General features: G+C 35.6%; 2 protein-coding genes across 4 annotated transcripts; both read left to right on the top strand.

The window, feature by feature from the left end:
- Nucleotides 1-351: 351 nt before the first annotated feature.
- On the top strand, nucleotides 352-4,400 carry LOC130986549 (probable hexosyltransferase MUCI70). Its single transcript, XM_057909989.1, has 6 exons — nucleotides 352-896; nucleotides 1,428-1,645; nucleotides 1,859-2,035; nucleotides 2,130-2,285; nucleotides 3,040-3,316; nucleotides 3,736-4,400. Exons 1-6 carry the CDS (start codon nucleotides 545-547, stop codon nucleotides 3,966-3,968), a joined length of 1,413 nt encoding a protein of 470 aa, XP_057765972.1. The 5' UTR covers nucleotides 352-544; the 3' UTR covers nucleotides 3,969-4,400.
- Nucleotides 4,401-7,543: 3,143 nt separating this feature from the next.
- LOC130986548 (exocyst complex component SEC3A-like) lies at nucleotides 7,544-22,047 on the top strand. 3 transcript variants are annotated; one of them, XM_057909988.1, is made up of 26 exons: nucleotides 7,569-7,892; nucleotides 8,907-8,977; nucleotides 9,308-9,388; nucleotides 9,506-9,573; nucleotides 9,668-9,770; nucleotides 10,186-10,334; nucleotides 11,762-11,879; nucleotides 12,066-12,170; nucleotides 12,514-12,615; nucleotides 12,871-13,008; nucleotides 13,650-13,778; nucleotides 13,864-13,944; nucleotides 14,079-14,153; nucleotides 14,754-14,927; nucleotides 15,034-15,181; nucleotides 15,258-15,322; nucleotides 15,426-15,596; nucleotides 16,135-16,214; nucleotides 17,071-17,152; nucleotides 17,870-17,967; nucleotides 18,097-18,205; nucleotides 19,953-20,021; nucleotides 20,689-20,754; nucleotides 20,833-20,922; nucleotides 21,626-21,747; nucleotides 21,836-22,047. In XM_057909988.1, exons 1-25 carry the CDS (start codon nucleotides 7,715-7,717, stop codon nucleotides 21,734-21,736), a joined length of 2,661 nt encoding a protein of 886 aa, XP_057765971.1. In that variant the 5' UTR covers nucleotides 7,569-7,714; the 3' UTR covers nucleotides 21,737-21,747; nucleotides 21,836-22,047. The 3 variants fall into 3 exon arrangements, 2 of the variants coding, with proteins under 2 accessions (XP_057765969.1, XP_057765971.1); XM_057909986.1 differs by having other exon boundaries at nucleotides 7,544-7,892; nucleotides 21,626-22,047; XR_009089299.1 differs by lacking the exons at nucleotides 20,833-20,922; nucleotides 21,626-21,747; nucleotides 21,836-22,047 and adding an exon at nucleotides 18,348-18,537 and having other exon boundaries at nucleotides 7,566-7,892; nucleotides 20,689-20,756.
- Nucleotides 22,048-23,109: the final 1,062 nt, after the last annotated feature.

Raw genomic sequence — 23,109 nt, 5'->3', positions numbered from 1 at the left:
AGTATTTAACTTTGATTATAATTTATTAAAATTATATTTAAAAATAATTATTGATTTTCATTATTTTATATGACTATTGTAAAAATAGCCTCATAAATTAATATAGCGGTGGGGTGGTTAATATCTCAAACACAAAATCTTGAGTACACCTAGTGTACCGTAAAATTGGGTTGATCCGTACTATTATTTATATGGGTTAGATCAGAATATGAGTTCAAATCACAATGCGGGTCAAAATTTAAGTGAAGGTATAACCCAGTTGTACGGTACACTGGTGTACCTAAGACCACCTCTATCTCAAATCAACCTTCATGTTCATGTAATATTTAAATTTATTTATTAATTCATCAAAAATGCTACTCACGATATCCACTCATTCCACTTCTTTCTTGTTCTTTTGTTTTGTTTTTGGGGAATGAACGTTGGATGAAATTGAGTTTATGTGTCACTTGTAAGTTGTAACTCGCAAGTCAGCTAAAATATACTCGCCAATCTCTGCACCGCCCACAGACGATCGGCAGCAGAGCAATCAACGGCGGCGACAATGTCGAACAACGGCGTCACAATATCTGTCTCCGACGATGACCCCGAAGATCCCTCGAGCCGTATGCGGCCTCGGTTCCGCCGGAAGCGCAAGAATCCCGGCTCTAGAAGCAGGCCTGATTTTACCCGAAGAATCGTCGCCAAACTTCTCAAGTGGTGGCCGGCTCTTCTTCTCCTCCCCGCTGCCTGCCTCCTGATTTACGAGGCCATCAAAATCGGCGACGGCGAGATCCGTAATCCGCCATCGGCCAGGAAGTCGGATCACGTAGCTACTCAGAGTAGTAAAGATAAGCCGCTCGGGAACCTGAACAAACTTGATCCCACCACTAGGGTTGTTGGGGGCGTAAGAGAGCGTAAGTCGTATTTCTTCATTTCTATTTTGCTGCAAATTATCTCCTCTCTTTGGGAAAATTGTTGCAAATTGTGCTCCGTGATTGTTAGTGTGCAAAGATTGCGTTACAGTTGCGTGTTTTGTCATACTTATTGAAACGAAATGATTGCTTCCTACGCTTACGATAAACACTTATGTGAAGTCTAGCCACATAATAGTTGTTTGGAGGCTTGAAAGTTACACTTAGGCTTGGAATTTAGAGTTAGGCAGGGATAAAGGTCTATTTACCACTACCAAAATTTTTGGGTGCAAGATTTGGATCGGAATACAGTAATATTATATGAATCTTTTGTGTTCCACTGACATTTGTTGTACCAGTGGAAAGAAGTAATTTGCATTAAAATCTGATTCGAAATTGATAGCGTCCAACTATCGTGTTTGGGAAATATCCTTATTGATTTGGCTATATACGCTACCTTCTAATATTCTTCGTGTAGTGGTAACTATAAGCGCGGTTCGTTATTCCTATGATTCTCTTTTCTGATTATGTCAGGATGTTTAAAGCTCCTACCTCCTGAAGAACTTGAGCTTTTGAAAATTCCCAATCTTATGGACTCTAGAAGTCCACTAAAAGAGTTGGTGTATACCATGGAGACCGATGGAGCCAGTAAAGAAGGGACGTTTAACTTATCCATGGTATATTTGGAGGGTTCAAGATTTAATTTATTCACAGGAAACCAAACACTTGAGCAAAGAAACCAAGAGTTTAAGGTAATTAGTTCTATCATGGCCCCTCTGTTTTTTTAACAAACTAGATGTCAACTTATAGCATTGTTTTGTAATCTAAAAGAGGAGTGTTGTGCATCTTAAGTTGGTCAGAGATTCAGTTATGGTCCATGCTTTAGTACTTTCATGGAATATATATCTACCAGACCTAGTCCATTTTGGTGCAGTTAATTCATCACAAATCTTATTATATGATAGGTGACTGAAAAGGCTAATGTCCACTGTGGGTTCTACAGTGAAATTGGAGGATTTAGGATTTCTGATGAAGACAAAATTTACATGAAGACTTGCCAAGTGGTGGTTTCTACCTGTGCATTTGGTGGTGGAGATGATCTTTATCAACCTATAGGAATGTCAGAGACTTCACTTCGGAAGGTTTTCATCCTATATGCAGAAATCTAATTGGAGATTGTATGATATTTGACTCACACATATGGTGATGATTAATTGTTTGCATAAGTGGGTGTAGGTTTGCTATGTGGCTTTCTGGGATGAAATTACTCTCACAACACAGGAAGCACAGGGTAATAAAGTTGATGACAACCATTTCATTGGGAAATGGCGCGTCATAATTGTCAGGGACTTACCCTTCAGAGACCAAAGATTAAATGGCAAAATACCAAAGGTACCGAACTCTGAGGTTCCTCTCCTGTATGTTTATGCAAGTTATTATTGTATGATGCAAGAATACGACTAACTTATTAACAGCTAGTCCATAACATAAAAGTTTTTTTTTTCTTCTAATTTTCATCATAGTTTGATATCAACTGAACTTAACCTCTTTGGTGCTATATTGTAGGCTTAAGTATCAGTGACATCAGTGTCCTTCTCCTGACATCTTGAATGTTAAGTATGCTTGTAATCATAAAATGGAAAAAAGGTTAGGTGTCTTGGGGTTAATTTTGCGATGAAGGTCGTGTTGGAGGAGCAATTTGTCCTGTAATAACCATTTTTTACAAATAGAGAAGCCGGGAATATCTTGGGCTATTCTGTAGTCTTTGCCGGAACGCATTTATACTTTTCTGGCCTGTTTTCAAGAGCCCTTTTATTAATCCATAAGTGCAGAAGTGAAACTAAATTTGCCCCTGTATAGGCAATCACATGCAAGCAAGGATATGCATCTCCACCTCCACCATGATGAAGCGCAATGAACAAAGGAAAATGCCAGGAAAAAATATCTATGAGTCATGTTATTTCTTACGTTTAATTGAAAAATGCTTCCTTTATCATTCTACATGTGTAATTGCATCAATAATCTATCACGTGAGTAATTCTTGTCTATATAGAATAGAACTGTTATATTTACTTGCTGGTGTTTATACTTTAGACTGGTGGAAATTTATGCTGCTCTTTTGAGTATTATTATCTCTTTATTCCAGATGCTTCCCCATCGTCTTTTCCCAAATGCCAGATATTCCATTTGGGTTGATTCAAAGTCTCAGTTCCGGAGGGACCCTTTGGGTGTCTTGGAGGCATTACTTTGGCGTTCAAATCACGAACTTGCAATTTCAGAACATGGTGCTCGTAGTAGTGTGTATGATGAGGCAAAGGCTGTTGTCAAGAAAAATAAAGCGCCTCCAGAGGAGGTTGAGGTGCAGTTGGCACAGTATCGTCATGATGGTCTTCCCGAGGATAAGAGGTTCAATGGGAAGAAAGGTATTGTGTCTCTGTCTGTCATCTATTCCCTAACCATACTAAATAGGAGGGGGTGGGGGGGGGGGGGAATAGTTTTAAGAAGATGATGACTGAAATTCACTACTAAGGCTCTTACTAATAAATCAACTCACAATTAGCATTTTGTGGATGAAAGTCATCATTATTCTGCAAAGAGGTAGTCTGGTAGTTTTATGTTGTGGTTTTTCCTGTTGAAGGAGTAATCATAATCATATGGTTGTCTACTTGTCTTGGCAAAGATGAACTTATAGATGCGATCCTATTAGAGTGGGACAGGGGTGTACAATTTTTCTATAGATCCTTTGTTGGCTTTGGCTGTTGGAAATATCTTTCGTTAAGATGATTATTGCTGCATCTTATGTCTAAATACAATATTGATATTGTTACAATTCCGTGTGCAGCGCTAGCCGAGGCTTCCATTATCGTGAGGGAGCACACTCCAGTGACAAACTTGTTCATGTGTCTTTGGTTTAATGAAGTTGTTCGCTTCACTTCACGTGATCAACTAAGTTTCCCTTACATCCTTTGGCGACTCAAGGGATTAACACGCATCAATATGTTCCCTGTCTGCACCAGAAAGGATCTTGTAAATAGTATGGGTCACATACGCAAGGCAAAGCCCCTCACAAACTAATTCATTTGGTTCACTGCCAGAAGCAAGGCGGCCTAGCCAAGTCAAGTTCGTGATTGATTTACCAGATTGGACATCCTCTTTCGGCATATGTATCAGCAAAGAGATCATGTGAGCAGGCATAGAATTTATATTTTCTTTTGGGCTTCAATACCTCACATCCTTGTCTTCTTTTTCGCAATTATTGGATCTGGGGTGGGTGTTGGAGGTGTGATTTTTGTAAATTTGATTGCTAGGTTATTCATTCCAACCATATGACCTTCCTGTTTCCTTGGGGTTAAATTTTATTTGTTGGACACTTTTTCCTTGCATACTTCATATCCTTCTTTTCCAGGTTGTAGATAGTAGATAGTTCCCTTTGATGGTCCACACTGTACCAAATTTGTTAGTTTTACATTGAATAGAATTAAAAAGGCCCACCTATTTTTATTACAATCTCCTTCAGATCTAACTGCCAAGGAAACCAGACGATTTCCTTTTTTTTTTAACAAATAAATTACATAAATAAATAAAGAAATTTTAAAGAAATATTTATTTTGTTACAACTTAAGAGTAATGTTTCATCTCATTTGTCTCTTCTACAAATAGGATGTGTTTCTTTGATGGAAAATAATGAAAAATATATAGTTCCCTTTGATGATTTTTTTTTTCTAGATAGTCCATTTTTTCACATTTTTATTCCAATTCATTATAATAATATCATGAGATATTGTCGTGATAATATTTTCTTATCTAAAATGTGGGATAATTTTTTTTAAGCCTTAGATAATATTGGATAAAAAAGATAGAGACCACTAAGAGCATCCGCATCGCTTACACGACGCGGCCTACTCATGTAAGGCCGCTATCGTGTAAGCCGATGCAGTCGCTTGTTACACGAGGACTACACGTTCTAACGTGTAATTTGCCCATGGATGAAAAGGCGCGTGTGAATTTTCACACGCGCCATTAAAAAATATATATATAGAAATTTTGAATTTTGAATTTTGAAGGCAGCTTTGTCTACCTTGGTTTGCGTGCCATTTTGACCGTTCGAATTTTTTTTCTTTTTTTTATTCTCTTTATATTCTCTTTTCCTCCTTCTTCTTCCTCACTTTCTTTTTATTTTTTATTTTTTATTAAGTTTTATGTAATTTTTAGGATTTGTTTTTATTTTATTAAGTTTTATGTAATTTTTAGGATTTCAAAATTAATGCAATTTTAATTTAAAGTAAATTGTGTGATTTAAATTTATGCAATTAAACTTAAATGAAAAATGGATAAATCAAAACTAAAAAAATCATGTAGGCTATCATGTAACCCCAATGCAGCATCTTTACACCATGTGGTCCCCCCCTCATAAAGTAAGCTATCATGTAACACCAATGTGGATGCTCTAAAATGTGATAAAATTTTCCTATTTTTTCTTGTCCATTAATTTCTTATGTTAAATTTGCAATCAAAGAATACACCGCCATAATCTACAAACGATCGTATTTGCACTCAATCATTTGTTTTGATCAACTCACATCTGGGAGGAAACTGAGGATTAGGCTAAGTTCTTGCTAAGAATAGGTTACAAAAAGTTTCCGAATGCATCACAGTCACAAGAGTAGTATTAAAGCAATTACTTCAAACATCACATTTTAATTAAAATGTATCACAGTCTTTGATCAAGCAGCCCCTCTTAGGTGTGATAATGTTGTGAAGAATCAATCATATATTGCAGTAGTTGTTAGCCTGTCAAGATTCATACTATCTTTCTAAATCCAGCTACCTGGCTGAATCCGGCAGCCAACGGTGGCGCCGCCTAGTGCCGGGGCATTGATCACTTGATCTTCACCGCCGGTTCATTGAAGGCCCCGAAAGTGTGTGGAGGAAGACTTGCATCCAACAGTATTATTTAGTACTCCCTCCGTTCATAATATTGTGGCATGGTCCACAATATCGTTGTCACTTTGTGGACGACACGAGTTTTAAGAAAGTGATGGATAATAATTGATGGTAGAGTGTATTATTGTGAGTGAAGTTTGGATTCCACTATAGTTATGAGTGGAGTTTGTGGATCCTACTGCTATAAATAGAAATGATAAGGATATTGTGAACAGACTAAAATGGTAAGAGCATCAACAACCGTGCACCCATTCCAGCAATGGTATTGCACCCACTTGGGTGCAAAGGATTTAATTTTGTTTTCGATATAGTTTTATTCTAGTTTCAATTTTAAATTTACAATAATTGATAAATTAAAATTTCACTGAATTCAAATTTAAATCCTACATTGATTGGATTAAAGTTGCAAAACAAAAACTTAAAATCCTAAATTACTTAAATTAAAACAAACATAAAATAAAAAATCCTAAAAATCTAGCGGATGTTGTTTCGTTGCTTGGAAGCATTTGATTCGCCGGGGGATGGATTTTGAGGGTGGTCACGCCAATAGTTGCTCCAATCGCCTTCCATTGCTATTTGTTGAAATAATATAAGAAGAAGATGAAGAAGAAGATGAGGAGAATGATGAACATTTTTGCCTTTGTTGATATATATATATATAGGTGCCAAGAATTAAAAAAAAGGGGGGGGGGGGGGGCAACGGTTCTATCCTCAACGGGAAGAAAAAACGGCTTCTGCCGATTTTTTCAATTTTAAAATTTGTTTTTTCAATTTTTCAATTTTTTTTTTTGCTTGATAAGGGCGCGTGTTGCGACCCCCTTTCATTGCACTCGGTGCGCCCAGTTGCTCCATCTCCATTGCTCCCGGGTGCGGCAACGGTGGCGGGTGCGATAGGCCGGATTCGATCCTGCCATTGCACCCGCAACGATGCTCTAAAAAGTGATAACGATGATATTATGGATAAAGGAAATATTATATAGGAAAGTTCTCCGCGCGAAGTTTTACTCCAAAATGGTTATATCGCCCAAACTCATATTCTCCCATGCAAAAAATAATTTATTATTATTGAAGTTATGATTCTCATACATGTCTACTTAATCAAGAAAAACTATATAAAACACCGGTCAGCTACTTAAACACCATTCAACTATTCTTCAAGCAATATAATTCCTTTAAATTAGTGTTGACAAATTTTCAATTCTTCAAGCAATATAATTCCTTTAAGTTAGGGTTGACAATTTTTCTCATAATAGATAATTTGAAAGGAATACACATGAAATTAATGAGTTAGTGTCAAGTTTTATCGGATAGCGTATTTATTAAGTTTTAAAAAATAACACTTTCTATTATCGGTGAGGCCTAGCTCAAGTGGCAAAGCTAAGATATTCAAAGATTCTTTTTTGTGAGAGGTTTTGAGTTCAAATCTTGCTTGTGTGTAGGTAATTTTTTCACTTTAGTGTTTCCACCTATCATTAGAAAAAAATGAATTTTAGTAAATACTAGTATATTATTCTAAAATAAATACATTTAATTATATAAAAAATAATCTAAAAAATATTAAATTTAGAAAATTCCTTTACACTCGATTAAATTCAAGTATTTGCGAGCTTCAAAATATTTAATAAATAAAGCTGAAACTTAATTAAATACGCATAGACACATATTTTTATAAAAGAAAATCCAAATCCAAATAAAGAAAATGTAAATATTGGAGAGTCTTTTCTACCTCGTTGGCCTTTCTTACAATTGAGCAATTTATTGACTCCGTCTGACTTTGATTGCTGTTGGTTTCCTCAATCACCAGCCTTTCTCCTTTGCCTCATAACTGTAAACCCCAACTTCCAAATCATTTTCTCTCTCTTCGGAGCTGAGCAACAATGGCGAAGTCGAGCGCCGACGACGAGGAGCTACGGAGAGCCTGCGCGGCGGCGATCGAGGATACCAAGCAGGAGATCGTCATGTCGATCAGGGTGGCCAAGAGCCGAGGGATCTGGGCCAAATCCGGAAAATTAGGACGCAATCACATGGCCAAGCCCCGAGTTCTCGCCATTTCGAGTATGGTTATTTGATTCGGTTCCACATATTCTTCTATCGCTTAATTTTACTCGCTCTTTTGGGAGATGATTAGCTTCGTACTAGTAAGAAAATTAGAGACGGACTTGATTTAGTATGATGTCGGCTTCTTGAACAAAAGGATTCTGATCAACTCGAAAATTGATGGACAACTTACTGAAACAGTTACAGTAATTTGCCTATACGGTGTGCTTGTGTTTTAGTAAACTAAGGCTAAGACTAGCTTTGGCTGTGAGCATTGAGCGCCTCATGTTACGATCTTATCCCCTGTTAGGTTTCCAGGTTTGGCATAAGTTGAATTTAGCTTAATTTGGAAGTGTATTGTCAAAGTCAGTTTTAGTTAGCATCAGAAATTTTATATGGACATATCAATATCAACTTTGCTATATTTAGTTTTTTGAATGTTCACGGATATAACTGGGTTTTGGGGAAATTATGTTTTAATTCATGTAACTGGGTTTCGTAGTATATGCACGTGTCATTTGCTATTTGTATGAAGATTGTCCCTAGGATGAAATGACCCTACTCATGTTCTGGATATGCGTGGAAAGACACATTTCATACTCATATTAGCTTGACAAGCTAGGCTGAACTTGGTCAGTTGATAAAGAAATGGTTTGTCGAAACGCTGCTGGGGAAACATGTGTTTGCTTCAATTTTGGGCCTGTTGGTATTGTTAGCATTGTTTGAAATAAATTACTTGCAAACTTTTGCTGCTAATGGTACTGTGAAAATTTGTTCTCATCCCCTAGCTAAATAAAATTTCTTGAATACAGTTATAAAGTTCTTATATGATGTTTATTGATCATCTTCAAGCCTTTCCTCTGATCTTGATTAGCGACATATGTGTTCTTTTCCATAGTGTAGATAGTTCATTAGTAACTATTTTGGTAGAACTATATCAGTACTCTGTTCTTATTCTTGAATGAATAAAATATTGATCACTTTATGTTCATCTATTGATATTTGGCTAATTCTTTCATATGTTGCTTGCAGCAAAGGCAAAAGGCCAAAGAGCGTCAGTTTTTCTTCGTGTTTTAAAATATTCCACTGGAGGTGTTCTTGAAGTAAGTATCAAATCTTATTTTTAAAGTTTCGTGATGTAAATTATCTTTGTTTATATATACTGTTGGTTTCTTCTTCCGCCATCCACTATAGAATAGTTACATGGTGTCATGAATATAGAGATAACAATTTTAACAACTCAAGCTTATAATCTGGGAGCAAAAAAGTAATCATGAGCAGTGTGATAGATTTCACTACCCGGGTAGAAAACTGAATTTGAAATTTGCATATTTAACCTTATTTGACACCTTTTTGATTATCTCAGGCATATCACTTTGTTTTGAAAGTTTGAAGTATGTTTTGGCTTATATTCTATTTTCTTTGACGCATAGCCTGCGAAACTATACAAGCTGAAGCATCTAGCAAAAGTGGAAGTTGTTACAAATGATCCAAGTGGATGTACTTTTATGTTGGTAAGTAGCTCCTTAGCCTTTATATGCATCTTTGCTACAAATATGTTCTTCTATAAATTCATGATCCTTGTGAAACAAATGATGTGAAAGTGATTAATGCTGATCATGTTTATCAAGGGATTTGATAACCTCAGAAATCAGAGTGTTGCCCCACCTCAGTGGACAATGCGCAATGTTGATGACAGGTACACCCCATCAAGCAGTCATTGTTATGATATGCCTTTCTTCTTTTTCTTCCTCCTCTGCTGATGATTCCTCCCCCTTCTGTTGGTGTTGTAGGAACCGTCTACTGCTTTGCATCTTAAATATCTGCAAGGATGTGGTGGGTCGTCTTCCTAAAGTTGTTGGTATAGACGTTGTGGAGATGGCTCTTTGGGCTAAGGTGCAGTGTGATATAATTTGGTTATTAATATTGCCATCACTTTGTCAACCATAGTCAACAAATGCTATTTAACATCGTTCAACCCTTGGACTTGGGGCACTGTTTTTTTATACTGCTGTTCCTTTCACAGCCCATTCAGTGAACTGATTATTCTTTTAGGATTTGCTTATTGTTCCATTTTCTTCCCAAGTTGATTTTATGAATATCATGATAACTATGCATGCCTGGACGAACCTCTTTATGATACTCAGTCCTTAAAGAATAATTGTTCAGATAGCTCTATCATAAGAGAAACTTGTATATACATCAATTTATAGTTTTCTGCCTAGTTGATATGATCTGTATAGTATACAAGACTATGGATTCTGATAATCATAATATTTTGTGATTAGAGTTTATTTTGTATTCATTACAGGAAAATACACCAGCCATTTCTAAGAAACAAGGTACCCTTCAAGATGGGCCTATTGTGGCTGCAGTCGCAGAAAGCGACACAAAAGTGACTGTTGAAAGAGAACTTGTATCTCAAGTGGAGGAAGAGGATATGGAGGCTCTTTTAGGAACGTACGTACTTTATTTGAAGCTAACCATAATTCCTAGCGCTGAGCTCTTAGCATCTCGTCGAACTGGTTATAATTACTGTTGCAATGCAATTTTTACAAGTGGAACAAAGAAAGCATCACAATACCACAATCTTTGTTAGGAGGAAATCCAATTTTTACTAGAAATAAGTTGCGACATATAATTCTTCATGCAAAAAGGATGCAAGAGTTAGAAGGCACCTGGTAGCGATTTCTAAGGATAAGAGTCTTTAAACATCAACGAATATAGGAATGCTAATGTGAGTTGAGGTGCAGAAAGTTGGTTTGTCCAACTTACAATAGATCTGGGACATGGTAGGAGGCCATTGATAATGGATTCTTATTTGCAACCTAAAGATATTATTAAGAAAAAACAATTAGCATTTTATATGAGTGTATGCAAATTAAAAGAGGAAAAAGATTGAACATGAAAATCCTTCAGTATGATTGTATAACCTATCAATTAGGTTGTGTTCATGCATTGAGTATACTGATGCTTCATACAAATTCTCGATAATGGAAACCGATACCCTCTTTGTTTAAATGTTAGGAATTTTGATTCACAATTAACACTTATAAAATATTCTACATTTTACCAATACAATTTACTCCCTCCACAACAAAAAAAGAATCCCCTTCAAATTGGCCTGGAGTTTTAAGTGAAAGTTGATAGTTATTTTGTTATCAGCAGTAGTTTTTAATGATTATTGCCCTCGTTTTCATACTTTGTTGTTATATGAAATTAAAAGTGAAAAATACTACTAATTTTTTCTTCACCGTCTTAAATTGATGGACCTAGTGATTCTTGTTTCCTTGTGTTTACTTTGTTGTTTCCTTGTGTTTTCTTTATACTTTCACTGGGAGGACTATCTTGTACTTCGTCGGGGCAAATAGCAGGATTTAGGTTATGACCAACCACAGTAGACCATTGTAACATTTATTTCCAAGTTAATTATTTTCTTGGTATTTGCCATTTCCAAGTTAATTATTTTCTTGGTATTTGCCATTGTTCACATGGTTTGGTGCTAGAGAACATTGCCTCATATTTGAAGGGGTAGTTAGTTCTTTTATCTTCATGTTCATGGTTAATATTTGACTGCAAGGTCTACCATGTTCACTAATCCCCAGCCATAATAATATTGTCATTATGGAATAAAGCTACAATTATATTTATTTGCAAGGACTATGAGCTACCAAAATAATGTTTGACATTGGTCATTCCTCCGCATGCTTTCAGAAACTTTATATGGGTTGAGTTAGTGCACTGTTTTACTATTTCTGTTATTATATCTCCATACACCTTTTCTCCAACAGTTTTCCTTAGAGCTAAGGTTATTGGTAGGCTTTCTCTCTATCTTTTGTGTTATTTGACCTAGAGCTAAGGTTATTGGTAATCATTGACCTTTTCAGTTATGTTATGGGGATCGGTGAAGCTGAGGCATTTTCTGAGCGGTTGAAACGAGAGCTTCAAGCGCTAGAAGCAGCAAATGTGCATTCAATTTTAGAAAACGAGCCTTTAATAAATGAGGTTAGTTATGAGATCCTATTGATTTGAGGCATCTATTCTTTTTCTGGAATTTCCATATACTTAAGACTCTTGGAACACTGCAAGGCTGCATAGTGGTGCCCCTTTTCGTTCCTGTTCTGGCTAGATTCAATTGTGCTTTTGTTGTATTTAGCAATCTGTATAAATTTGTATTTTCTTTTCCTGCAGGTGTTACAGGGGCTTGAGTCAGCTACTAGCTGTGTGGAGGACATGGATGAATGGCTTGGCATTTTCAATTTGAAACTTCGCCACATGAGGGAGGACATAGAGTCGGTAAAGATCTCTACAAACTGTAATCTGATATGGAAAAGTTTGTTTTGTGACCTACTAATGTATTCACGTACTCCAGATTTTTCCGCGGATGTTTGTCCTAATTTGAACAAGAGAGATGTGATTAGAACAAAATATATGCTGACTATGTATATCATGTTACCCATTGCCGTATTTTGCCGCTTATGCTTGGTTCCAAGTACATACCATGGATCTAAAAATAATCCAGTCCATGTATTTTGATTTGTTTATTACCTTTTATATTTAAGTTATTTTCCTAATTCTTCTATGAGACAAGTGCATTATCGCTAGTTTGCTAATGTATTTTATGTTTGGTGGCCTGCAGATTGAAACGCGGAATAACAAGCTGGAGATGCAGTCAGTAAATAATAAATCTTTGATTGAAGAACTTGATAAGCTTCTTGAAAGACTGCGTATCCCATCTGAGGTCCTTCCTCATAGCTTTTTTTAGTTTGTGAAATGTGCGTTTTGCTTTAGAATTTTAAGTGTCTTATAGCTCCCCTGTGACTCAAGTTTGTACATGTGAGAGTATTAGTTTATAATTTGTTATATTTCCTTTCAAATGCATGTGAGAGTTTTAGAATTTTTGAGTGTATTATCTTTACTATAGCTTCCCCCTGCCTCAAGTCTGTACATGTGAGAGTTTTAGTTTTTAATTTGTTATATTTCCTTTCAAATGCAGTACGCGACATGCCTTACAGGGGGCTCATTTGATGAGGCTCGCATGCTTCAGAACATAGAAGCTTGTGAATGGCTAGCAAACGCTTTAAGAAACCTTGAAGGTCCCCATTTGGATCATACCTATGCAAACATGAGATCTGTATGTAAGCTTTATGCCTTTAATCTTTCACTTTCTTGTCAAGGTTAATTGCACACTGTAGTTATTCATAAACTATAGCATCATATATTAGACTGAGAAGGAGTTTGGATTGTTCTGAGATTTACGAAGTTTCTCTTCTGGCCATAGTTTTTGGATAATCTCTTAAGTGAACTACAGTTTATTTGTTCCGATAGGTGATTTTCTCGGGGCAAACTTGAAGATAATCATTAGTTTCTAAATTGAAACTGCTAAAGGATACTCCCTGATAAAGCTTAGTTTTGTTTGACAGATTTTCAGATAATTGCTCTTAGGGTCCGTTTACTTTGATGGAAAAAGAGAGAAAATATATATTTTCACCCTTTTCCACCATTTTCACATGTTTACTATGATAGAAAAAAATTTCCGGGCAGGGTGAAATATTTTCTCGGGCAGCTCATTTTCTCTCCAATGTTGGATAATGTTATCTTTGGGTAGTGGTGTGAAAATATTTTCCAACATTTTCTCATCTTTTCATTTCTAGTAAACATATGATAAGAAAGTAGAAAAAGATAATATTTTCTCATCTTTTCTTATCCATCATTTTCCAATAAAAATTTTACAACCAACGTAAATGCACCCTTACTTGATATGGCGGTGAACAGGTTAGGGAGAAGCGGGCAGAACTTGACAAGTTGAGAAACAATTTTGTCAAAAGAGCATCCGAATTCCTGAGGAACTATTTTACTAGTTTGGTGGATTTCATGATAAGTGATAAGAGTTACTTCTCTCAGGTATTCCGTGCAAAGATACTGTTGATGAATAATTATTGGTTAGCAACAATGATTGTAATTTTACTGTCATCTTGGTCTTTAACAGCGCGGACAACTGAAGAGGCCTGATCATGCGGATTTGAGATACAAGTGCAGAACATACGCCCGCCTCTTGCAACACTTGAAGGTACAGTAAAACAGCCCGTTCCACAACAATTCTTGTTTGATGTTGTTGCTTACAGTCGTGAGCTACATTTTTTCTTCATACCATGCTTTTATTTGGGACTTTTGTTGATTGCCTTCTCCCCTTTCCATTTGCAGACTCTAGATAAAAATTGCTTGGGTCCATTGAGGAAAGCTTATTGCAGCTCTCTGAATTTGCTTCTACGCCGAGAGGTCAGGACACAGATGATATTTTAAATGACTCTTCATTTTCTTGTCTAATTTATCATCGGGTATCCAACTACAGCTGCAAGTCATCTAGAAAGATTTTGTAAATGGTTTTGGTCTTTGACCTCAGTGTTACGTTGTCCACATTAGAATTATAATAGTCTTATGTATGGATTGCTTTCAGTCCCGCTGGATATATCTGCTTCTCAGAATATGTATTTCGTAGATACTCCCATTATCCCAAATTATGATTGTTCTATCATGTTAAGGATGTCCAAATAGAAGGGGAAATTTCCTAATGGAAATCATTCTCCCAAAGTTACATTCTCCAGTTAATGGGTAATTCTTTTGGATGAATTATAACATTAATGAAATTTAGGTTTCCTTGACGTTGTTCTGAATGTATTATCTGCCATGAACAGTCTGCAAACCATGAATGTTGTGCAAATTATTTCAAAACATGATACTAAGATATTGTTCTTGCTATTTGTTTTAATATGATTTTTACATGAACATTTTGATAAGTCTTTTTTGTTTATTTTCTTTTATACATCAAATTTTACCTTAGACTTCTAATATTGAAGACAGTTATGATTTCCATCCCAGGCCCGTGAGTTTGCAAATGAACTTCGTGCTAGTACTAAGGCATCAAGGAATCCGACGGTATGGCTAGATGGTTCTGCGGGATCTAATCAAAGTGCTAGTAGTGCAGACACATCTACAGTTTCGGAGGCATATGCAAAAATGCTGACCATTTTTATTCCTCTTCTAGTGGATGAGGTTATAATGAGCTTCCTTCAAACTTCAATCTCTTGTTAATTTTGCTGCTTTCTCTTTCTTGAAAAGATGCTTGCTTCTTACATATCCTATTGCTGTTCAACTCCAGAGTTCTTTCTTCGCGCACTTCATGTGCTTTGAAGTGCCAGCTCTTGTTCCTCCTGGAGGCCTTGTCAATGGCAACAAAAGTGTACTTACTGATGATGAAAATGATGATGATTTGGGCATCATGGATATTGATGATAATGAAAATGATGGTAATCTCCATTGGTCTTCAGTTTTTCTTTTGCCCATTGGGACATGGTCATCACATCACGCCTCACGATTTTGCAGGTAAAAAGTCTGCAGATCTGCAGGCTTTAAATGAATCACTTCATGATTTGCTGGATGGAATACAGGTATTTTAAATTTGTAATCTGCAAGTTTTAGTTCTCTGATATATAGCTTAAGTTCCCATTTCTTATGGATCTTCCCCTTTTTCTTCTTCCTGTTAAATTTTAGGAAGATTTCTATGCTGTTGTGGACTGGGCGTACAAGATCGACCCCCTTCGTTGTATATCTATGCATGGTATAACAGAACGCTATATTTCTGGTCAAAAAGCTGATGCGGCAGGATTCGTGCGTATTTTACTGGATGACCTCGAAAACAGAATTTCTACACAGTTCAGTCGTGTAAGTTCTTATGTTCTAGTAAGAGAAGAAAATTCATGAAATAGAACAAAGGGGTCTATGCTTCTGTATGGTTTTCAAAAATATGTAAAAGGGTTTACTAATTTCTACCAATCTCCCAATGAGCTTGAAGTGCTATGGAAACCTAAAATAGGAATTAGCTGATTATAAGGTTCACATCTTATCTGGGGGGGAGGGAGTTTGCTCAGGTGATGAAAGAGGCTGAAGCTATACTATCCAGCTTGAAGCTTAAATCAAACTCCGTGTTTATGCTTTCTGAGAGATATGCTTAAGATTGTCAAATCCTTACATATCTTGTAGAAGGTCTTATGATGAATTTTAGATCACTATTTTAACTGCAGCATTGTGGAATGTGAATAGAAAAAATCAAGATTTAGTTTTGGCTATAAAATCTGTCCTCAACTTAGTCATATATAACTATTATATAGTCAAGTATAGTTATATAGAACTATCATAATATACAAATGGTGCAATTTGACTGGTGTTTTTCATCCACTTAAACATGTTTGCTGTATTCCAGTTTGTGGATGAAGCTTGCCACCAGATTGAGAGAAATGAGCGAAATGTTCGACAGGTGGGAGTCTTGTCATATATACCAAGGTAAACTCAACCTCAAGATCTTTGAAGTTTTAAAAATCGTACAAAATCCATTTTGTTATCTTTGACAATGGGATTTTGGATTTGTTAGCTGTAGTGCCCATTTTACATCCTCTATCATTGCATGATTGTTTGGCCGATACCATTATATTTTCTGAGGACAAAAAACTTAAAACTATGCAATTGCTTCCTGTACGACATTTTAATTGTAAGAATATACTCTCATTCTTGTCCACATAGTATTTGCTTTGGATTGCTTTCGCATACTAAATTACTAATGGATGTTGTGGACTGTTTAGCCCATTTCGAGATAGCTGAAACACAAACTTTAGACTAGTTCTATAGGTAGCAAGCTGCATGTAACTAGATGATATTTAAGATCAGGTTTCAGGCCAGCACTATGCTTCGTCATACTCAGATAAGCTATACCTATGTGCTTATATTATGGATAACAATGTTGAGTGTGGTCCAGTTTAGCAAATTCGACAATATTGGATGGACATTAGGGGTTGAGTCATAGTCTCCATAGTCCATAGTTAATGAGGATGGTTGGAATTGAAGTTGGCTACTTCAAATGGGATTATGTACCTATGTTCATAAATGAAAGCAAGCAAGACCTTAAGTTGGATGTATAATTTCGCCTCAAAAAGTTGGATGTATAATTTGTTCAGAAAATTGTAACTTGAATTTCTTAGTTGACTTTCTTAATTTCTTTTGTACGGAATTGAGTATCTTTGAGTTCTTAAAATTTTCTTTCGAGAACTTTCTTTGTTCACTCCATGTGTATTAATGTGGGTTTCTCTGGCATTCAACAATTCTTTCTCTATCAGACATGAATTTACTGTTAGCTTTGGCGTAGATTTGCTACTCTTGCAACACGTATGGAGCAATACATACAAGGACAGTCGAGGGATTTGGTTGATCGGGCTTACACAAAGTTTGTAAGTGCTTCTCTTAAAATCATTTTCTTTAAATTATATGATTTCATTTGATTGTTCCTATTTCTGCTAGATTCTGATATATGATACTCCCTCTGTCCCCCAAATGAGTACCCATTTCCCTTTTTGGTAAGTGTACCTCACACAACCCGCTCACAACAAAAGTTGGACCCTTATTCCAATCCCACACACTCAATCGATTTCTTAAAACCAGTGTCATTCTCAAATGGGTACTCATTTGGGGGACGGCGTACATATTATGGGTTTTAATAGTGATATTCAGTTACCTCTTTCAGTATATTCATCCTTGATCTAATTTAAGATGTATATGATATATAATATTTGTTTGTGATTGAGAAGAGTGTGATAAACCATCTAATTGCTATTCTATCTTTGAAATGTGCCTGCTGTGCCAGTTCTATTTGAATTATGGTGTAGAAGCTGTCAATGATCCTGGAGCCAGATTCTTCTAGAATCTTTTAAGAAAGGGAGAAATATGACATTACATTATTATTCGAAACTTATAATCATATTTCAGGATCAACTTCAAGAAGTAGCCCATCTAATCTGATTTAGTTATTTTTATTATTATTGTTATTGTTATTTTTAGAGGTAATCTGATTTATTATTAATACTATATATTCATTAAGTCAAAAGTACCTTTCCCTAGTTTATGTATGAATTGAAATTTTCTGAACTGTGTAAAACATATTTTGGCAGGTAACTGTAATGTTTGTTACATTGGACAAAATTGCTCAATCAGACCCAAAGTATGCAGATATTTTGCTTTTAGAAAATTATGCAGCATTTCAGAACAGGTATTGATATCAGAGTACGCTCCTTCCCTGAATCACATTATGTTATTTGTTACTTTTTTATGCCTAATATTTGTTTTTTGTAGCTATCGTCAGGAAGTATTATATTTACAAGCTAATTACACTGTGCAGTCTGTATGACCTGGCCAATGTCGTGCCCACTTTAGCAAAGTTTTATCACCAAGCAAGTGAAGCTTATGAACAGGCCTGCACACGCTTTATAAACTCAATTATCTTATATGTAAGTTGTCCTCTCTTTGATGTAAAAAGGTCTTATCTATGATCCTCAATCATACAAGTCATACGTTTAGCATCCCATAAGATGCTTGCAGTTCTCTCTTTTTTCCATCTTATGTGCCCCTTTTCTTTTCTTGCTTAATTAGCCAATAGAACTTCAACTTTCAAAAACTTTCTTGCTTGGTATGATGGAATGGAGGAGGGAACATAATGGTGATTCTTACTTCAATTTCATTCCTTCGTTTGAATCACCATTCCATTGGAATTACCATTTCTGCTTGTATGGGCATAGCCATTCCTTCCACCTACCATGGTATTAGTCATTCCATTCCAAAGGTTTGTCATTCCCTTTCCCCTCCATTCCATTCCCTTGTCATTCCATTCTATTCCATCTTACATGTGCTTGGTACGATGGAATGGAGGAATAGAATGGTGACTTCTACCTCCATTTCATTCATTTGCTATATTTTTTGTTTGGAATCATTCGATTTGGAATCACCGGTCCTACTTATATGGGAATAGCCATTCATTCCACCTACGGTATTGGCCATTCCATTCCCCCCCTCTCATTCCATTCCATCATACTAAGCATGTCCAGGGAGGAGATTGATGTGGTGGAATGGAATAGGAACGCAATGATTATTCCCATGTTCATTCCATTCCTATGATTAAAATATTTTGAAATAAGGAAATTACCATTCCTAATGCAAAAATGCATATTCCTTAATGATGTGGGAATAGCCATTCCTTTCAACACACATGGGTTTAGTCATTCATTTTGAGCAAAAATATTATGTAGAGTAGTGAAGTATTGAGACATGTAGGATAGAGGAAGAGTAGTGTATTATGTTTTTAGAAAAAAAATACAAGATACTCGCACATATATAGGGAGAACTAGGGTTACAGATTTATAAGGAAACCTATATACAATAATATTCTACAAGAATGGCTACTACCATGGGTTGAGGAAGGAATGGCTATTCCTAATCTAGTAGGAATGGTGGTTCCTAAGAAAAAATTATACCATGCAAATGAATGGAATGGAGTAGGGATGGCTATTCCATTCCTCCTCCATTCCATCATACCAAGCACCTCCTTATTGGAAGCCCCTATCTTTTTTTTTTGTTTGATAAGTTACATAAGTAAATAAAAAAAATTCAAAAACCGCGCGACAGAGGTCTCAACCTAGGACCTCATGTCTTGGGCATTAACCTCCTACCACTAGGTCAACACACGCACACGGAAGCCCCTAGCTTTGGTGTTATGCGCGATGTCCTATACTGAATCAAAATATGTGCCAAGAGAGAAAAGGAAGAAAATTATACTCCCTCCGTACTGGAAAAATAGTCCTAGGAGAGAGTGGCACGAGTTTTAATAAAAGTGATTAAGTGTATTGTGAGTGGAGAAAGGGTCTCACTTTAGGAATAGTGGTTTAGTGAATAATGAGGATAAAAGTGGTGGGTCGTATGTGGTAGAATAGGTCGTATGTGGTAGAATAGCTCATATGTTGTGGGGTAGTGTCTATAAATGGCATGAGACTATTTTTTGTGGACGTCCCAGTGGCAAATTGAGACTATTTTTCTAGGACAGAGGGAGTATAACTGATCTCTACAAGCTGCTTACTCCCCATTCTGAAAATCCATACACATCACTAAGCTATGAATTTGATCATAATCATTGTCATAATTTTGTATTGGTTTGATTTTTTAGAATTTACATACTGAATCATTTATTTAATGTTTCCAATGCAGCAATTTGAACGGCTTTTCCAGTTTTCTCGCAGAATAGAGGACCTCATGTACACAATTACACCAGAAGAGGTAACTCTAAAGCAGATGCCTTGTAGATCACACTGCTTTTATACTTTTAGTTATTTTTCTTTCTTCTTTCTTCTTCAGATTCTCTTCCCACCCATGTTTTCAAGTCTTCTCCTAGCTAGCAGCATAAATTTGATGACATTTTTTCTCACTCTAGATTCCAATATTTCTTGTGGGGATAAAGATTACAATTTGCCACCCAAACATTGTGTTTTTCATTTTGCGGCCTCAACCTCATCCTAATTTCTGCGATTTTCGTAGATCTTGCCGGAATTCTATGGAGACTAATTTTTATAGTTGATTTATGTATTTTAGGGATTGACATCACGTTTCTACCCTATTGATGCGTGGAATTCCCCTCTCCCCCTGGTCCAAAAATAAAAGTTTAGGGTGGCAAGGTGCAATTATTCTGAACTTCAGGGTAATCATAATTATCTAATTTTTTAATAGGACTATAGTAGTCCATTACACAATAAAAAGAACCCCATGACCCCATGTTGCCTTTACTAATAGTTATTCCAATACATGCTCCTGTGTATGAGTCATATGAGATGCATACGAGCTTCATTTCTAATTGATGCCATGTCTTCATCATTATAAGTCTTTTAATCTCCAGAGTTTTTCTTGCTAAATATTCCGAGACTAAACATGAGATAATGCATAATTTCAGATACCGTTCCAGCTTGGATTGTCAAAAATGGATCTGCGCAAAGTTGTGAAATCAAGTCTATCTGGGGTATGACTAATTACTGACTTTGAGATTTGGCATCTGACTAGAACAATCTCCGCTCACACAAACTGTTACAACATGTAGGTTGATAAGTCTATCGGGGCAATGTATAAAAGATTACAGAAGAATTTGACCTCAGAGGAGCTGTTGCCTTCGCTATGGGATAAGTGCAAGGTATTTTTTAGTTATACAGAAAGGTCATCTCCTTTAAACTTGAAATTATCGTTGCAATGGCATCAATACTGTGTTCCATGGGTTTGCAGTGTGAAAAACCTACATGCCTGCTCCAGATGCTCTCTGTATACAGACTAACCTCAGTCACTATGAGTTTGGTCTTATAATGTAGTGTCCAGCCTACCGTGATATGATTCTGCTCCTAACTATTCTTCATTTTTAATTCTGAGATTTAGAGTGACATAAGAAATACATTCAGATACAGATAAGAATAATAAGATAAACCTCTTTATTCCTCTTGCAAATAACTTTAAATGTTACATCACTCAGTCAAATGTATGCATTCTATATTATAAATAACTAATAAGAAAACTCTATACACACCTAAATGATATTCTCCTTCCTATTTTATCAAAGAGTTACTTACCCCTCTGCCCTTCTGTTTGGTCTTTTGGTTGGGTGTCCCATCTTTTGACCTACTTTCAGAAGTTCGACATGTACTGTGGATCAGATCTATCTTTGATAATGATAATTGCAACTCATATTATGATTTTCTCATCTAATTTCAAAATGTTGACATTTATGAATTGAATGAACTACATAGACTCAAGGTTTTTTGCTATCTAAATGTGCGTCATTCCTAATAAATTGGTGGAAATTCCGTTCTCAAGTGTCTTAATGATATATCTGAAACTAATGACAGAAGGAGTTTCTTGACAAGTACGACAGCTTTGCTCAGCTCGTCGTTAAAATTTATCCAACTGAGTCCATCCCTCCTGTTTCAGAAATGAGAGATCTACTGGCGTCTATGTAGATGAGCAGCCGGTAAAATTCAGTTTCTCTTTTATGATTGTAAAAAGTTGTTCGTCATAATCATTTTCCTACTTATTTCTTCCTTTCTGTTTTGGTGGAGTCTCATGATTTGATTTATTCAAAGACCTCCCCAAGTATAGTAGCAACTGGGCTTTCCTCTCGAGTTTCAGCCGATAATGCGGAAGAAAGATTTTACTGCCTTGAAAGCCGATCTGTTTGTTGCAGTAGATTTTGCACGCTTGATTGAAGATTGTTATGACTAGTGTAAATCTATTTTTCTAGTTGCTAATTTGCGTGTTTCCTTCAGCTTCATTTTGATTTGTTTTTGGCAGTTGAGTAAATGCGTAATTTGGTGGTCTAGTTGGAATATTTAGCAAAAACTCGCTTATCTTATAGTATTAGTCTTTTTTTTTAAAGATGAAGTCGTCTTATTCGCTACAGTCGTCTTATGAGCTAACATATTAAGCTAGTCATTTTCCAATCGTAAAGGTAAAAAACATCCATAAATATAAAATGACTATTTCATCTTGATGGCTATTTTTATTTTTATAATGACAAAATGATTATTTTATTAGTTCACTCATAGATGTTGGATTATTGCAAATTATATAGTGCCACTCGTACGTTTCTAACCCTTTCTGTTTGTAAATCTCTTCAATTTTTGATAGCATTCACTATGGTTGTTTCCTTCTGTCACAAATTTTGATAGCATTCACTATAAGTTGGTTCTTTCTGTCATGCCACATCAACGATTCAAGGTCATTTATACATTTTCCTCAACCCAAACTTCCTCCCCTAGAATACTTCTCCATACTTCTCTAAATATAATTATTTATGAACCACATTATTATAATATTCAATTTTTTTTTCACACATTTTACATATAACTTGATTTTATATTTATATTTAACTTGAATAAAATTTAATTTTATCTTAACAAATTAATACTTGTAAAATTACAGTACAATTAAAAGAATTTAAATGTGCTAAAAAGTAAGTAATAAAATTCAAACTCTGATAATATTAAAAGAGAAATTAATACAACATACAACTTAAATTAAAATAGTAATTTAAATTCACGTAACATGTTAATTTAAATATGAAATAAAAATACACATAAAACTTAATTAAGAAGTTACTAATGGTTAAATAATCTATAATTAAAAAATTCAAATAATTATGCTAAAATCGAGGATGAACTCAAACTCAAACTTTATTGATTGGAAAATTGCTGCAATACACCACATTTGTCAAATTGAAAAAAAAAATGAGCATTTGAGAATGCAATGGCCATTTTCTAAATTTTACAAAGTCCATAAAAAAAATACTCCTGCAAGAGTTGAAAAAAAGAAGAAAGGAAACCAAGATAAAAAA

The sequence above is a fragment of the Salvia miltiorrhiza genome, chromosome 5 (assembly GCF_028751815.1).
Source record: "Salvia miltiorrhiza cultivar Shanhuang (shh) chromosome 5, IMPLAD_Smil_shh, whole genome shotgun sequence".
Taxonomy (NCBI): Eukaryota; Viridiplantae; Streptophyta; class Magnoliopsida; order Lamiales; family Lamiaceae; genus Salvia; species Salvia miltiorrhiza.
The sequence above is the reverse complement of the archived record's forward strand: the minus strand, read 5'-3'. Positions and strand labels throughout refer to the sequence as shown.

Bases quoted from the DNA above. Each gene is read 5' to 3' on its own strand.
- LOC130986549 (XM_057909989.1), top strand. From the start codon at position 545: ATGTCGAACAACGGCGTCACAATATCTGTCTCCGACGATGACCCCGAA. The intron at 897-1,427 runs GTAAGTCGTATT...TGATTATGTCAG, and splicing joins TGTTGGGGGCGTAAGAGAGC to GATGTTTAAAGCTCCTACCT. The intron at 2,286-3,039 runs GTACCGAACTCT...TCTTTATTCCAG, and splicing joins TAAATGGCAAAATACCAAAG to ATGCTTCCCCATCGTCTTTT.
- LOC130986548 (XM_057909986.1), top strand. From the start codon at position 7,715: ATGGCGAAGTCGAGCGCCGACGACGAGGAGCTACGGAGAGCCTGCGCG. The intron at 7,893-8,906 runs GTATGGTTATTT...TGTTGCTTGCAG, and splicing joins CCGAGTTCTCGCCATTTCGA to CAAAGGCAAAAGGCCAAAGA. The intron at 12,171-12,513 runs GTAAAGATCTCT...GGTGGCCTGCAG, and splicing joins TGAGGGAGGACATAGAGTCG to ATTGAAACGCGGAATAACAA.